Source organism: Gracilinanus agilis, chromosome 1, assembly GCF_016433145.1.
Source record: "Gracilinanus agilis isolate LMUSP501 chromosome 1, AgileGrace, whole genome shotgun sequence".
Taxonomy (NCBI): Eukaryota; Metazoa; Chordata; class Mammalia; order Didelphimorphia; family Didelphidae; genus Gracilinanus; species Gracilinanus agilis.
The window spans coordinates 695,072,796-695,090,581 of NC_058130.1; the positions used below are offsets into that span (position 1 = coordinate 695,072,796).

Consider the following 17,786-nt stretch of genomic DNA (forward strand, 5'->3'; position numbering starts at 1 on the left):
GGAAAGGAACCTATGAATGCAACCAAAAGCCAGATTTTTCAGGGGTGGAAAGTGGCTCTGAGTTTTGGCTAGAATAGTAAATATGAAAATTGAAATTATTTTCCTCTGTGTATGCATGAGTTTTATATATATGAGAGAAGACAGAAAAAAATAAATAGAAGACAGAGAAACATACCCACACATATGGGAGAAAAGAAGTCAGAGAAAAAGATGCATATACATAAGGGAGGGAAGAATAGAGGAGAAAGGAGATGAGAGAAATATTTTTTTTAAAATGTGCTCTTCCATCAATATCTTGATTATTTTTCAGTTGCCTAAATTTAATAGAAAAGAAACTAGGTTCTCCTAGCAGCTCTGGAAGATTAACTGATATTATGAAGTGAATCCCATTTCTTTTCTGGAGCATTTAACAAGCCCTCAAGTACTTTAATTCCATTAATTTTCTCCATCCTGATTGGAGGCACATAGGACAGAAAAGATTTAAAAGACTCTTGTCAGTACAAATCTCTCTTAGTAGAAAGGAACTAAAAAGCCATTGTCAGAAGGTCTTATAATTCTAAAGCCAATAAGGGCTCTTCCCATTATACTACCCACATATACTGCAAAAGGAAATGTAGTACTGTCTTTTATCTATCTATCTATCTATCTATCTATCTATCTATCTATCTATCTATCTATCTATCTATCTATCTATCTATCTATCTATCTATTTGTTTTTAGTGGCCCTTACCTTCCACCTTAGAATTAATACTATGTATTAGTTCCAAGGCAGAAGAGTGGTAAGGGCTAGGCAATGGGGATTAAGTGACTTATCCAGGGTCACATAGCTAGGAAGCATCTAAGGCCAGATTTGAATCTAGGACCTCCTGTCTCCAGGACTGGCTCTCAATCCACTGAGCTACCCAGCTGTCCCCCTAGTACAGGCTTGATTGCAAACGGGTAACATACATTTGGAAAAGCTAGATCCTTCCAGATGAATTACTAGGAGCCAATGTGCTTACAAAGATTCATCAATTTTTATCATTTAAGTATTTTCATTTTAGGAACTACTTTTGTGAAATACTTTGTAAGATTTAAGTCACTTAAAATGTAAGCTACAGTAACACATTGAGATATTCCTTATGAAAAATGGCATGGATTTTACACTGTTGACTTTGACATTAAGTGATACACATAAATTAGTATTATTCCCTACCTCATCCCTTAGTTAAACCCTTGGAAGCAGGTACTATTTCATTTTTACCTCTGTAATGTCAAGATGATGCACATATTAGGCACTTAAATGTCGCTACCCACTTCCTGACAAAGACGATAAGACTCCAGATTCGAAATGAGACATATATTTTTGGACATGGTCAGTGTGGGAATTTGTTTTGCTTCACTGCATATTTATTACAAGGTTTTTCTTTTTGTGAAGAGAGGTGGAGGTATAAGGGATGTTTAAATGTAAAACAAAACAAAATAAAATAAACAGAACAATGGACTGGGAGTCCAAATATTGGGTCCCTGTTTTTGAACTACATAGTCTGAACCTGTGTGATCTTGAGGAAATCAGTATCCAACTTGGGGCTTTGGTTTCCTCCTTTAGAAAATAAAGTAGCAGTAATCAGAGAAACACAAATTTTAAAACTCTGAAATACCATCCTATACTCATCAGATTGGCTAAAATAGAAAAGGAAAATGACAAATGCTAGAGGGACTGTGGAAAATTCTATACATTTATACACTGATGGAATTGTGAAATGGCCCAGCTATTCTAGAAAATAACTCAGAACTCTTCCCAAAGAGCTTTAAACCATGCATACATTGTGATCCAACAATACTATTACCAGGTTGGTAACCCAAAGAGAGTAAAGAAAAAAGACCCATGTGAACAAAAATATTTATAATAGCTCACTTTGTGGTGGCAAAATGTTGGAAATTGTGGAGATGCCAAATTTTCTCTACCTCAGGTCCCTCTTCTACCCTGTAGAAGGGATCCCTTCCATTTCCTTAAGGAATATTTTATTGTCCCTAACAACCTAGATTGTGGAGAGATATAGAGTCCCTTCTCTTGAGCTTCTAAGAAGAAACTGCCTCCATCTATTTGGAATGTAGATTGTAGTGACTTGGAAATAGCAGGAATGTTATTTTTTACATACCTAATATAATTCAAATTCTCCTTGCTCTCCATTCTGCTTGAAATTTTCAGCCTTGATTTTTTTTTTAACTATATGTTAACAATTTGGAACTAACTCTAACCAAAATATATTACCCATAAGTGCCTCATTAAGACATTTACTACCTGTATCATCTTTTAATTACCTAGAAGACTACTTAACTTCCACTCATTTGTCATTACCACTCCACAATTATAATACACTTCACCCACCAATCCACTTTGTGGTGGCAAAATGTTGGAAATTGTGGAGATGCTCATTACTTAAGGCTAAACAAGTTGTGATATATTATTGTGATGGAATACTATTTTGCTATGAGAAATGGAATGGTTTTGGAACCTGCAAAGGCTTTTATGAACTAATGAAAGTGAAATGGGTAGAACCAGGAGAATATTTTACATCAATAATTTGGCCCTTGTAAGAGGGTTAAGCCTGTTAAATAGAGAAGGAAGGGAAAAGGATAACTATGACTAAAAGTTGAACAAAAGATTTGAGGTTCTTCCTGAAGAAGAGAAAATTATCTGAGAAAAAAAGGCAGCTTGTCATTCAAAGAATAATAAAATATAATTAAAATCATAGAAGCCACAGATCAGAGGAAGAAGCAAAGAGAGACAGTGGATGATTCCTTCTTAAAGGAATTACAAAAGGAAGACAGCTATTTGCCTATCAAATATCAAAAGAAGTCTGTTGTCTTTCCAGGGTATGCATTCAAGATATAATAATAGAGAACCTCCCAAGAGTTATCAAAATGTATTGCTATTATATCTTGCTCAATAATCATAGTAAGGATAATAATGATAACTAATATCACATAATATCTACTACGTGTCAGGCACTAAGCTTAAATGCTTTACAAATACAGGCAATTCTCACTTGAGGAAAGTGGACTCTGATAATCTCTAAGCATTTTTACATAATTAGAATGTCTTCCTTACAACTGGCCACTGAAAGCTAAGGATAGAGAAGAGAAAAACTGATTTGAGAAGTGAACAATTGGCTTAGAGGGTGGTATCTGAGAATGAGGTTCATGGCAGCTCAAAGTTTACACCTAATAATCAGTGGTATGAATGTTTTTGCCCGGATTTTCCATATTTAACCAAAAGCATTTCAAGCTACAAAATGAAGGAGGAAGGGACTACTTCTACCTAGAGTAGCTACAATGGAAGAATAGCAACTGAAACACCTACTCAAAAGAGATAAAAGCTATGCTCAAAGGGCTATAAAAGAATGCCTGCCCTTTGATCCGGCCATACCATTGTTGGGTTTGTATCCCAAAGAAATCACAGAGAAACAGACTTGTACAAAAATATTTATAGCCGCGCTTTTTGTGGTGGCAAAAAACTGGAAAATGAGGGTATATCCTTCAATTGGGGAATGGCTGAACAAATTGTGGTATATGCTGATGATGGAATACGTGCTCAAAGGAATAATAGACTGGAGGAATTCCATGTGAACTGGAAAGACCTCCAGGAATTGATGCAGAGTGAAAGGAGCAGAGCCAGAAGAACATTGTACACAGAGACTGATACACTGTGATAAAATAGAATGTAATGGACTTCTGTACTAGCATGCAATGATCCAGGACAATTCTGAGGGACTTATGAGAAAGAAAACTAGCCACATTCAAAGAAAGAACTGCAGGAGAGGAAACACAGAAGAAAAACAACCCATGAATACATGGGTTGATGCAAACATGGTTGGGGATGTAGACCCGAAACTACCACACCATATCAACAATTTGGAAATAGGTCTTGATCAATGACACATGTTAAAACCAGTGGAAATGCGCATCAGCCATAGGGGGGTGGGGGTGGGGAGCTCAGGGGGTGAAGGGGAAAGTAAGAGCATGAATTATGTAACCATGTTAACTTTTCTAAAAAATAAATATTAATAAATGTTTAAAAAAAGAGAGAGATAAAAGCAAAGACAGGAACCAGTAGTAAAATCCACGGCCACTTTATGTCTATAAAGAAATGCCGAAAGTTTAGGCAATAAACAAAAGGAACAAGGAGGCAAATTTGATCTCATGGTTAATCACTGAGGCTTGGCAAGAAGAATCTCATTAGTAAAATAAGGTTCTTAATGGATGTACTTTATTAGAAACAAACAAGTTTGGCAAAAAGGGTCCCGTTTAGGGTATCATTGTATATGAAGAAGTTAATACTCCTGGGAGGAAATTGAGGAATGAGAAAATAGATATAACATAGGAAGAAGAGATTTAGAGTGATAACATACACTTTGTTGTTATTCAGTCATGTCTGACTCTTTATGACCTCTTTTGGGATGTTTTTGCAAAGATACTGTAGTGGTCTGCCATTTACTTCTCCAATTCATTTTCCAGATGAGAAAACTGAAGCAAACAGGGTTAAATGACTTGCCAGAACTCATGCAGCTAAGTGTCTGAGACTAGATTTGAACTTAGCAAGATGAGTCTTTCTGATTCCAGGTCAGGCTCTCTATCCACTGAGTCACCAAGCTGCCCACTGACAGCTAGGTGGCTCAGGGGTTTGAGAGCCAGGCCTAGAGATGGGAAGTCCTAGTGTTCAAATCTGGCCTCAGTTATTTCTTAGCTGTGTGACCATGGGCAAGCAATTTAATCCCCATTGCTTAACCCTTACCCTCTTCTGCCCAATATACTACATTAATTCTAAAATGGAAGGCAAGAGTTTTATTATAAAAAAAAATTTCATCCTTCAAAAAAGGTGAAGGAAATAATGATAATAAGAAGTTCTATGGTGGATTTCATCCCCACTTACAAGGAGACACTGCTGGAGTACAAATGAATGATAATTGGGAAGCAATCAATGAATAAGTATTTATGAAGTTCTTCTGTGGACCAGCAAGCATCATCTCCCAGGATTTATGACAGAGTGAGAAAGAAAAACCCCAGATTTTGTTAAGGAAGGTTTTAAAAGGTTCAGAGGAAGTGTAAGTGTCTAGACCAGTGATGGGCAACCTTTTGAACTTGGTATGTCAAAATTCACCAAAAAAATCAAGCATAACTCGGGTGGTATGTCACTTTGAGAAAAGAATCATAATTTCATGATATTTATAGTTTAAATATCAAAAATGTATAACTGTAATATATAATAAAATAATATACAATATACAAAGTATTTAATAAACCAAAATAGGTAAACTAATATAGGTAGAATTGTCATCTATAGTGCACAGAGTGTCTACACTACACTACAGCAAATGTTTTATCCTCGGCATGCAACCCCATACTTCTCTGTATGCAGCCATGTGTCATCAAAAATGACCACACATGTCAGTGCTGACACACATGTCAAATATTTGCCATCACTGGTCTAGACCTTCATAAACTAAAATTCTAGAGTAGAAATTAACCGAGAGACTAAAATTCCACAGGAAAATTTAATCTACAATGGATAGAAAACTCAAGAATGAAATTTTGAAGACAAAAATAAAATAAATGCAAAAAGAAGAAAACTTGAGCTGCTTGAAATGGTGGTGATATAGGGAATTCATTAGCCAAATTATATTTTTTAAAGATAAAGTTGAAAGTTAAGTTAGGTAACAAGTATAAGATCAAGGCCACTGGTCAAAAACAATGTACCATAGTACTGTAAAAACAGTATCAGGAAGACTAAGGTCAGGTTAACTTGAGGTAGGTGATGATACAATAATCCAGGGCAATTCTGAGGGATTTATTTAAAAAAATGCTATCCACTTCCAGAGAAAGAACTGTGCAGATGAAAACATGATTTATCACTTGTTTATTTGGATGTATGTTTTGGAGTTTTGGTTTTATAAGATTATTCATTTACAGAAGTGAATAATGTGAAAATGTGTTTTGTGTGGTAATGCATGTATAGCCCAGATTGAATTGATTGTCAACTCTGGGAAGGGGAGGGGAGAAGAGAAAACAACAATATGTATCAATATAACTTCAGAGAGCTTATGTGGAAAAATGTTACTAAAATAAAAAATACAAATGAAAAAATGAAAAAAAGTCTATAATAAGAAAAAGAGACAATTCAAAGGAGAAACATTTCCTAGGGTTGATTATGTGATAACTGACAACAGAGAAAAGGAAGCCCTATTTAAGTTATTTTTGCTCTTCTTCCATGGCAAGGATAATTGCCTTTGAATTGGAAATGACCAAAAAAATAAATAGAAAACAACTGCTACACCAGATATGTAAGAAAATAGCAATATTTTTATGTAATACAGTCATTATTTATAATAATAAAAATAGCATCTGATCACCCTTCAAGACACCTCATCAGTCCTTGAATTCTGAAACATAAGATATGATTTTCAAAGAAAGAGAGCAGAGCCTTTTATCTATATCCCAGTGAGCTTGAATTCAGTTTCCAGAAAATTTAGAGATTAGATTAAGAAAGAGATGATGAGTGGATATTTCTCACAAAAGGAAGCAGTGTTAATAAAGAACATGGTTTCATCAAGAATAGGTCAAGCCGGGGGCAGCTGGGTAGCTCAGTGGAGTAAGAGTCAGGCCTAGAGACAGGAGGTCCTAGGTTCAAACCCGGCCTTAGCCACTTCCCAGCTGTGTGACCCTGGGCAAGTCGCTTGACCCCCATTGCCACCCTTACCAATCTTCCACCTATGAGACAATACACCGAAGTACAAGGGTTTAAAAAAAAAAAAAGAATAGGTCAAGCCAAACTATATATTTTTAATAGGATTACTCAATTAAAGGAGAGTAATTCAGTAGATACCATTTACCTAGATTTTAGAAAAAACATCTGAGATGACAGAAAAGGAAAATAAATGCTAGAGGGGAATGGAAAAACAGATATGCTAACGTATTGTTGATGGAGTTGTTAACTGGACCGATATTCTAGAGAACAATTCAGAATGATGCTGAAAATATTACAAAATTGTATATACCTGATGACCCAGCAATACCTCTACTAGGTCTATATCCCAAGGACTATACTCCAAAGTAAAAAGCTCCAAATACACAAAAATAATTATCAGAGCAGCTCTTTTTGTGGTAGCAAACAACTGGAAACTGAGGGGGTGCCTATCAATTGGGGAATGACTAAAAAAGTTATGGCACATGAATATGATGGAAATTGTGCTAGAGTTAATGATAAAGGGAATGATTTCAGAAAAACCTGATGAGACAGTAGTTTGAAAGAGATGTAGGGATGTTAGTGGACAGAGAGTTCAACGTGAATTAACAAAATGATGGGTTAGCAAAAATAGCTAATTGGATTTTGGAATCCATTAAGAAAACAACAGCTTCGAGGAATAAGAAATGACAGCTTTGTACCCTACCTAGGCAAGTCCATATTTAGAGTACTCTGTCCAATTCTAGGCAATACCATTTAAGAATGACATTAAGATCAACAGAAGCTGAAAAAGGTATGTTCAGCCCAGAGATGAGCAAACTCTGGGAAACACAAGAGTTGTCTTCAAGTATATGAAGGTCTGTGGAAGAGACATCAGACTTCTTTGGTTGGGTTCCAGTAGAACAAGAAGCAATGGTTCGTAGAAGTTACCAAGATAAAAATTTATGTGAGATTTTAGAAAAAAAAATTCCTAATGATTATAGTCAGGTAAAAGTGAAGAATTGGATGCTTTAGAAGAGTCAAGTCCTTCCTCCTTGAGATCTTGAAGGAAAGGCTGAATGTCTTTTTGTAGAATATATTATACTGAGGAGATTCTTTCTGGGAATGGGTTGGACTAGATCCATAAAATTCTATGATTAATTTCAAGCTATTATTTTAACCTTTTGTTCTAATTTTACCTTCCTGTCTCTACCTACCATCAATTCTACCAACCTACCTACAATCTTGAAATAACATTCTAGGAAACACTAAAGCATGACTAAAAACATACAGGATCACAAAATTAACATTTACTAAGCACTATGTTTATACATAACATATATATAGAACACTGTGCTTAACATTGGGAAAAATGCAAAATTTGGGTAAGACATGACACATTCTTCAAGAGTCAACCCTCACCCAAGCTCAACTACCTATGACATAGTGTAGAAGCCCTTCAGCATTCTAGAGGACAGTCTTTGAGAAAGGATATGGCCAAAAATAATCCCCACAGAATAGCCAATGGTACTAATAAAATTCAAAGTCCTTGAAGGTTTTCTAACTGGCAAGTAGGAATTACTAGAGCTTGCATTCTATTGCTACTAGAGCCTTGTCCACATCAAGAGAAATGAGGATATTCATGCAAATGACATTTTAAAAAATTTAGCTTACCTTCCCTGGGGCAGTAAGATGTTGTTTACTCCTCCTAGCTTGACATTGATCTTTAAGCAAAGATTCGACAGGGTCTGTGGTGTGGTTCTCTGCACATTTTTCATCTGAACACACTGTGTGGCCATGCCAAGAACAGTATCCCCAACACGTTTCACTTCCGCTGTTAAAGGAAAAAGTGCGCACTACTAGTTATCTCTTCAAATCACTTCATTAGTTTTATCTACAATAAATATAAAGTAGACTCAGACACTTAGTACTGGAAGAGACTTCTAATTAATGCTAAATCTACCATGCTCATTTTACAGATAAGTAAACTGAGGCCCAGAGGAAGTAAACTGGTTAAAGTTGTAGGACTGACAAAAGGCAGGGCTGGGATTCAAGGTAAATCCAGATTGCCTGATTTAAATGGGGGGTGTCTTTCTACTCCATTTAACAACTGCAACCCAACTCTATCATTGCATTATTAATACAGATAGATAGAAAAGATATAGATATAAAGGTTAGTCAAAACTAATACTGGTTTTATTTTCTACACTTGAAGCCTAATTACAATCAAATGCTTAAATACCAAGAAAAAAATAACATCACTCTTGAAATAAGAGCATGAAAACAAAGCATTAGTCAAGACTTAAAAAGAGCTATATATGTACCATTCATTCTCCTGTAAACGACTTCTGCCTTTCCCCATGAAACATCTGGCAAACAAGTTCTTTGAGGATGATGGCAGACAAATAGCAAAGACAGCCTAAATAAGACATATTTGCTTCTTGCCCTAAAGGAATTCATTTACCTGCTGCTCAATTCCCAGTCTCCTTCAGCACAACCATGATAATTAAAGTTTACGTTTATGTAATGCTCTCACATACATTACTCTCATTTTCTCCTCAGAACAACACTGTGAGGAAGGGAGTATGTGATTATTATACCAATTTTATAGATCAGAAAACTGAGAAACAAGGAAGTTAACACAGCTGGTCAATGACAGAACAAATATAGTAAATACATGTCTTCTGAGTCCTAGCCTTCATCTCTTTTCATATCACCTTTCTACCAATTCTCATTTAAAAAAGGGAGAGTGAAGCAAGGCTAAGAGAATATAGAGCTCAAATTAAATGACAGCTGGAACTAACACTACTTCTTGGAGTGGCTCTTATTTGATGCCCAAATAAAATAATGGCAAATACTTTTGTGCCTGAATCAAGTCACCTAGTTTAGGACTATACCCAGAGTGAGATGGGGGATTCTGCTGCATGTGACTAAACTTTATGGGAAATGTTCTCCTATTGAATCTAAGAATCACAGAATCTCTCAGAGGCTATCCAATCAAACTTATACCTGAATAAGAAGTCAGCTGAAGAAATATGCAAAAGGATGAGGAAGGAAAGGAGGCAATTTGGATCTTATAATTTTGAAAAACATGTTAAAAATTGTTACTACCTGGAATTGGGAAAATATAATTTTTTAAAATAACATTAAAAAATTTTTAAAAGGGCTTATCCTACAAGTAGATACCATCCTCTGTATGAAAGCTTTTAGTTAGGGATAACCCTCTAAAAACTCATCCTTTATGGTTAGAAAGTCTTCAGATGATACCAACCTAAACCTAATGCTGCACATTCTATACCAAGAGCATATTAGAAGCAGAATGGGCCTAGATATGTATCATCTAGTTGAGAGGTTTTTAAAATGTTTTATGTCATGGTTCCGTAAGACCCCTGAGCAATGAATATGGTAAAGCCTATGGCAATCTGCTCTAGAATTGTATCTTTAAATAGAAAAATAAAACACTTAAGCATTACCAAGTCAATTATATTGAAATAGTTATAAAAATTTTTTTTTTAAGTTCATAAATTCCAAGTTAAAAATGCATATTAGAGGTCAACTCCTTCCCTTCCCATTTTATAGAAGCAACTGAGGATCACAGAGAAGCAATCTTTTAAGGTCACAATGGCCTTGGCAGCAGAGTCAGAACTCAAACTTAGATCTATACTATTTTGCTTTGGCCTTGTTATACTGGGTCAGAGAACCTTTTAGAATTGAGAGGTAGAGTGAAAGAATGATGTAAGAGTTAGAAGACCTACATATAAGTTCTCTCTCTGACACATGCTAGGTATGGTAGCTTTTGTCCTGCTAGCAGTAGGTTGTTACCAAGAAAGAGCTTTGTAAATCTTAACACCTTATCTAAATGTTAACTATTATTATCAGATTCTTCTCCCTCGGACTTGTTCTTTACTAGGCTTTTTATACAAGTGTCCTGAAACAAAAATACTTGGCTTTCCTAAGGCTCATTTACCAGAGAGGGACAACTCTCTTCTTTCTTCACACTAACAATTTTTACAATATAATTGAAAAGTATTATGATTATTAACTTTTCTTTTCAAAAGTTTGTTAAAAATTATCCAGTAAATTCAACAAAACTCGGAGTTTTTCTTTTGCTAATTCTTTTCTATTGAGTGCATTCCTTTTCTAAGACATAATTATATTGAAGATCTTTATTTGATAGTGTTAGTTTGGGAATTTTATACTTTTAAAGTTAATGCTCTTTTATGCTTTTTTTGATCTTTATTTGATAGTGTTAGTTTGGGAATTTTATGCTTTTAAAGTTAATGTGTTCTCAGTCATAGGCTCTGATAAATTTTTTTTTTATGTTTTCTAGTTTGTGATTTTACCAGGCTTATTTATTTTATTGATGTGATTTCCTGCTGTCTTCTTTTTAATCATGTTGGCTAAAGTTTTATCAATTTTGTTAGTCTTGAAAGACTTCCAGTCTTTAGTCAAAGCTTTTAGTTGTTTATCATTTGTATTGTTTTTGGTTGCCAAATTTTTATTTCCTTTAATTTTCAAGATTACATCTTTTGTGTTTATTTTGCGTTTATTGGGTTCTTAATTTAAAAAAAAATGCATATTCACTTTATTAATCCTCTCTTACCCCATATTAACGTATATTATCATAGGATTTGAAATTGAATGATTTTATGACCTTTTCCTTTAACCAACACCACGTCCCTTTAGAAATACATAGCAACAAGTTATTGCTTTAAAGCAGTGATTCCCAAAGTGGGCGCCACTGCCCCCTGGTGGGTGCTGCAGCAATCCAGGAGAGCGGTGATGGCCACAAGTGCATTTGGGGGTGGTGAATAACTTTAAGGGGGCGGTGATAGTATGTGACAGGGGGTACTAAGTAACTTTTTTTTTCTGGAAAGGGAGCAGTAGGCCAAAAAAGTTTGGGAACCACTGCTTTAGAGGATAGTTAAAACAGGTAAAATATTTTTGAAAGGCAAGGGTGGATGATCCCTAAATACTCACCATAAACAGGGGTTTTTCCAGGCAGAATGACCACTACTAGCTGCAGCCCAGCATATGTGTTCTTTAAGTGCCTGAACATAGGCTCAACACTATCAGCTCCTTGGGCATATTTGCAGAAACATGGTTGACCCTGGATTGGCATTCCTGCGTCTCTTGAAATCTTTCTGAGTTGTTCTGTGAAGGACCTAAAGGAGAAGAATAATACTTAAAAACTAGATCAAAATGATGATATATAGTTTTAAAATCAAAGGTATTTCCTTTCACGTTTCATTAAACACCAAGCAATTTCTTTTTAGAAAGACCTAGCTGGGACAGTAGTTTGAGAAGACGGAAGCATCCACCCTAAACAGTATCCACTTGAGGGTACTTAAGTTTTGACCAACCCAGGGATTAAAAATAACTTTGTAAATTATATTATCTAACTTAAAAAAAATTATTATCTCACTCTTTGATCTGCCTAATTATCATATTACATACTCACAGAGTGGGAAGGGACACAGAGGCCCCAAAGTCTAGTGCTATCTAAACTAGAAATTCAACTTTATAACCTCAACAAATTTAGCTTCTGACTCAAGTCCCAGTGATGTGGGATATTGTTGTGCTATACGAAATTATAAAAAGGAAGTGTTTTAGAGGACACTGGGAAGTTTTTCTATTAATCGATGCAGAGCAAAATGAGCACAAGTAGAAAAAAACAACAACTTTTAAAGTCTTTTTAAAAAATCCCTGTTCAACACACAAGTTAAATGAAATACAAAAAAACTTTTATGGGAGAATTTAGAGCTAAAGACATGTTTTCTGAATAGGAGCATTAAAGAATATACATATTTTCCAGGAACAAATGGCACCTTTACAAAAACAGACCATGTGCTAGGGTCAAAGAAATTTAGAAAAAATATAAAAAAGTGAACTATTCAACATACTCTTTAAAGAGTAGTATGAATTTAGGCAAGAAGTACAGACTTAAATGATTTAATTACATATTGAATAAATGTCTGGGACTGTGTCAAAGAATAAATAGAAACAATAAGCATGTGAGAGAGAATAACAATGAGAATAGCCTAGAATTTCTGAGATATAGCTAAGGACTAGAACATAGTCTTAAAGGAAAAATTTTCTCTGAAAATATCAGAAGTAGTTTTTGAAATACATATCAGTCTATTGAATACTGGTATTCAACCAGGGTTGGTAGGTCAGGATTTCTAGATTTATTCTGCTCAGCTGCAAACCATTTGAGACACTTGCAAAACCCAGATGAATTGCACATTGACTACAGGAGGGGGGAAGGGAAAGAACATGAATCATGTAACCATGGAAAAACATTCTAAATTAATTAATTAAATTAAAAATTTTAAAAAACCATTTTAGACAACAAAATTTTTATCTTCTTCAGAGTGCTTTAAAATTCTGATTATCACAATCACTAGTCAGTAGATGAATAAGAAGCTAGTTTGAGTTGATAAAATGTCTTAAGAAATAATTACTCTACTTTTCAAAACATGCCATTAAAGGCAGCCAAACTGTGTACCTGAAAGAGTCAAATAAGATGGTGGCCCTTATGTTTGACATCAAGGTGGGAGCTTGCCTTAGGAAGTTTCACCATAGGAGGGCTAGATCATCTAGGCAGGTGGCCAGTGCTAGTTTCCCTATAGATAGTTTTGTCAGAACATGGTGGGGTTACAAGAGACCTTGCCCAATTGATAGAAGGATAAAAGTGAAATAAGGCCAAATTTAGATGAAATAAAAAATTTTGGCTAATAGTAGAAGAATGTCTTTCTCTGTTGCTTCAGTCTTCATTGTTTTTCCCTTATTTTCTATCAACGCTTTACCCTCATTCTCTGCTTAAGGAATAAAATTGTATTTTTTTCCTTCTTAATTATTTATAACTTATTTTCCATTTACCCTTCAGGTTGCTTAAAGAAAAAAAGCCCATTTCAAACCTAACTGCTAACTATATAAAATTGGTGACTTCAATGAAAATTGCTCCTTAATCAAATGGCCTACACATGCTTTCTACTCCCCTCTGTGATAACAACCCTTAAAAGAAAGGCTTCCCTCACAGTCTACACAAAGTGGTTTAGTGTGCTTCTCTGACTCACCTCTGACCACCCTTGATAAGGACCAAGAAACACACAGAGAAAATTGACCAAGTTAGCTCTGCATCCCTTGAGCATGAATAATGAGTGATCATCACTTTAGTTCTGTCAAGGAGACTTACTTTAGATGGACTTCAGTACACTGCCGTTGAGGAGCAAAGCAAGCAATCGCCCAGACCTTGATTTCAATTCCAGTGTGGAACTGCTTATTCCTCATATCCCAAACCCCCTGGACAGGTGTAGCAATTGCTTTATTCTGTCAAGGAAAAGGTGGGAGGAAGTTTGTAAAAGAGAAAGAAAAAAGACCCCCACCAATGCTTTTCTTAGTTACATGGTTTTATAAAGCTTTGTAAAATTTTAAAGTATTAAAGTGGTATCGGATGTGAAGTAAATTATTAGAGCAAGAGAACACTACTGTTCCTAAACCTTATATTTAAGCATAATGAAACAGAAATCTCATCATTTACACTTTATTAAGGACTTTCATAGCAATCATTACAACATCACTATAAGGATAGGAATTATCCTGTATGGGGAAACTGAGGCTTAGATGTTTCCATATTCACACAGCTTTTAAATACTGGTGGAATAATTTGAACCCATATTCTGAAGTGACAAAATGAGTTCTTGGAAGAATAAAGATGAAAGCATTTATACTTCTGAAGAATACGCTTCTACCTAGGAAGAGGACAAATTGGACAATACGAGATACTTTTCAATTTTGTATTTTGGGGAAGAGGATCAAAATTAACCTGATATACTACAGAACTTTCTCTCCCACAAAAGCCTTTTCTGAAATTTAATATTCACATTGCAAAGAAAAATCCCTTCTTTCTTGGTAATGTTCCATAGAGGCATTTCTAATTTCCAACTTCATGGATTGGCTCAAAAATTTGGAAGCATTACTTTAACTATGAGAAAAGACACTAGTCATCATTGATGGTGGTCAGATTCATTTCTTTGCTAGGAGAGACAGAATTATATTAGAGGTCAAACTATGCTATCATAACCTCCAAGAGCCCTGAAGCATGCACTTAAAATACCAATAAGACCAGATAATGCACAAGTTATGTTCTGTCACATACCCTGCCTCCATAGAGGATTGATGGTGGCTGCAAGACCCGGCCAGTGACATCTGTCATTTCATCTTTAACCATTATGCCAAACTCACGAACATAAGGGTCTGTATTGAAACTTGCACTTCGCATCTTAAAAAGAAAACAGTAAACAAAGGGTCAAATGTGGGCTTAAATTTCTTCTTGAGAGCATGTCCATGCATAACTGTACAGAGGGTTTTGTTGCAGCAGACTGAATAACTAGACAGAGTTGACAGGGCCCTACTCTGGACCCATGTAGCAAGCAAATAATCACTCACCAATTTGCTGATCTCTTCTTGCCGATCAGGTGCTGATCTTGCAGTTGCCCGAATCATAGTAGAAGTTTGATTGTCAGTCAGTTTCTTTATACATCTCTGTCCTGCCACTATGTTGCATACCTATGAAGGTTTTTTAAAAATTAAAACAAAACAACAGTACAGGCATTCAGTCTATTTCTGGAGTGTATGGGGTATCAAACTTGAGAAACTTCAAAATAAGGAAGAATTTTAACAATCAGCGTTTTCCCCAAATTAAATGAGCTACTATATAAAATAGTGAATTTCCTCTCAGAGGAGGTCGAGCAGGGAACAGATGACCACCTGTCAGGAAGATGATAGAGAGGGGTTGGGTGCTTCAAATTCATACCTTAATTGGATGAGACTAATTTACTTAATTCTAGGAATTTTATGAGATTAGTCCTAGGCTCCATCTATTTCTTTAGAACTCTGAGCCCATTTGTCCACCTTTAAAATAAGTGAGTTAGTATAATTCTAGGGCCTCTTAACCTGGAATTTGTGAACCCAGATTTAATTACTGTATTTTGAAGAATTGATTTCCTTTGTAGTTCTATGTATTTTAGAACATAATTCTGAGAAGGGGAACACAGTGTCAAAGTGGTTCTAGCACTGAGATTCTATTACAAACTAATTATGCTCAATAAACATTCTCATGAAGCACTATGAGGTGCATAAATATAAAACCACAGGTCTGTTGTTAAGAAATTTAAATTATAATAATTTTCCTAGTACATTTTAAAACTGAGCCGATCTATAAATTTTGACTCATTTTCCAGGAATATATAAATTGCTTATAGCAGTTCACCTAAGTTTCCTTCATGTTATTTCTGCTGGGTTTGTAGTCTAATTCTCTTACACTGAAATCTCTCTACTTTTCTAGAGCTTATCTTGGCATTTGGTATAATATAAAGTACATTGAAGCTCAATAAATAGTTGCTATCTCAATAAATATTTATATCCTTCCTTTGGACCATCATCTCCAAAGGCCTAAGGCTCTAGGAACTCTAGGAATCTGAAGTTTCTGCCCAGCCCTGAAAAAGAACAACTAAAATCATAAAACAAGTCAACACCCCCCAACCCCACTCCATTTTTCATTTTCAATATTTACTGTGTCTTAGGTCAAAGATTTTGATGTACTGCAAAGTCAAGTCAGAGGTTGAAACAAAAAATGGAAAGACCTGTATTTTTTGATATCTAAAAGAATAACTAGTTGCTGTAGACTCTAGAGAACAATATGTGTAAGTAAATTGGGAAATTACTTGCCTCAAGGGGAAGGTATGTATGCTTTTGCTCCTGTCCAACTTGTAAACATGGAAGGTGAGGATAACGTAGAACCAACTTATGCCTGTCTTTAAAATACTGTGCCACCGTACATTCAACAGTCTGGCCACTCTCTTGCTGAAGTGGGAATCTAGAGAATATAGAGGTTCATGTTATAAACTTACACATGATTCCCTGGATGAATTAAAATTGGCTTGTGAGAAAATATTTTACTGACATTCAAGGCAATAATTCAATAAAAACTTATTAAGGGTCTCCTATGTTCTAGGCATTGATGAACTACTTTCTAATTTTTTTAAAAAGGTAGGGATTGGAAGATTAAGACAAGAAAGAGTTGGGAAGTCACAAATGGGGATAAAACATCTTAAGCAAACTATTCTGGAATTAGGCCTTTGGATTAGACTGACAGATCTCAGGCCTTATGAGCTAGGGAAATCACTAATATACACACAGAGATCCAGGGCAGATGGAACTACATAAGGAAGCCACATTGGAAACTTCATTAATTTTTCTAGTAGGAAATACTTTATAGTCTTGTAAATCATTTATTGGGGAAATATTTTTATACAGGACCTCTAGTTCCAACAACAAGAAATAATTAAAATAACTAAGATGGTTCCTGTGAAAGGAGGATCTAATATGCCTCGGGTAAAAAACCATGATCCCAATGAATTTTATGGTAGCAGACAACTGTATTTGAGGTGCAGTGTTTCCCAGCCAAAGGAAAAAAACGTCATCCAATATACTGCAAAGGGTATAACACTGTGTCCTATTCAGACACAAGTGAAAAAGAGCCAAGAAGGGAGGCACTGTTTATAGTGTGGCTGTAACAAAGTTGTGCCACTGGAAGTTACTTCTTAGTAGAATAGTTACTATTGCTGAGTAAAGATTACTTTTATTTCAACCATTCATTCATTGCAGCCAGAATACTAGAAAATTCTTGGCATTGAAATCTTAGATCAAAGAAAGAATAACAGGGTGAAGAAAAAACAAGGATTGTAGTGTCTTTTTGGAGTAGGTTCATTGCATGATATGGTGCACAGTGCAAAGAATACTCGCTCTGGAAGCAGAGGACCTGAGTTCAAATCCCACTTTTGACTTCAGCCATAGGCCTGAGCAAGTAATCTAACTTCCTTCAAGTTTCCTTATCAGTAAAATGAAAAAGTTGAGCTAAATGGCTACCAAAGTACCTTTCAACTCTTATGTTGCTTAAAATGTGGTAACAAGGAAAAGAGAACCAGTAAGAGCTGAGGGGATATAGAGGCTTATTGTTGAGCTCAGTGCTGCCAAAGTGGATAGAACACTGGGCCTGGTACCAAAGAGACCAGAGTTT

At 35.4% G+C, this 17,786-nt stretch overlaps 1 protein-coding gene across 1 annotated transcript in view; it reads right to left on the reverse strand.

Moving 5' to 3' along the window:
- The window catches only part of AGO2 (argonaute RISC catalytic component 2), a 66,904-nt gene that overhangs the window by 18,417 nt on the left and 30,701 nt on the right, over window positions 1–17,786 (reverse strand). Inside the window, exons 7-12 of the mRNA XM_044669256.1 lie at window positions 16,436–16,583; window positions 15,155–15,274; window positions 14,865–14,987; window positions 13,902–14,035; window positions 11,684–11,868; window positions 8,378–8,537 (exon numbers count right to left, since the gene is read on the reverse strand). Of these exons, the coding sequence (XP_044525191.1) occupies window positions 8,378–8,537; window positions 11,684–11,868; window positions 13,902–14,035; window positions 14,865–14,987; window positions 15,155–15,274; window positions 16,436–16,583 (870 nt within the window). The remainder of the gene's footprint in view (window positions 1–8,377; window positions 8,538–11,683; window positions 11,869–13,901; window positions 14,036–14,864; window positions 14,988–15,154; window positions 15,275–16,435; window positions 16,584–17,786) is intronic.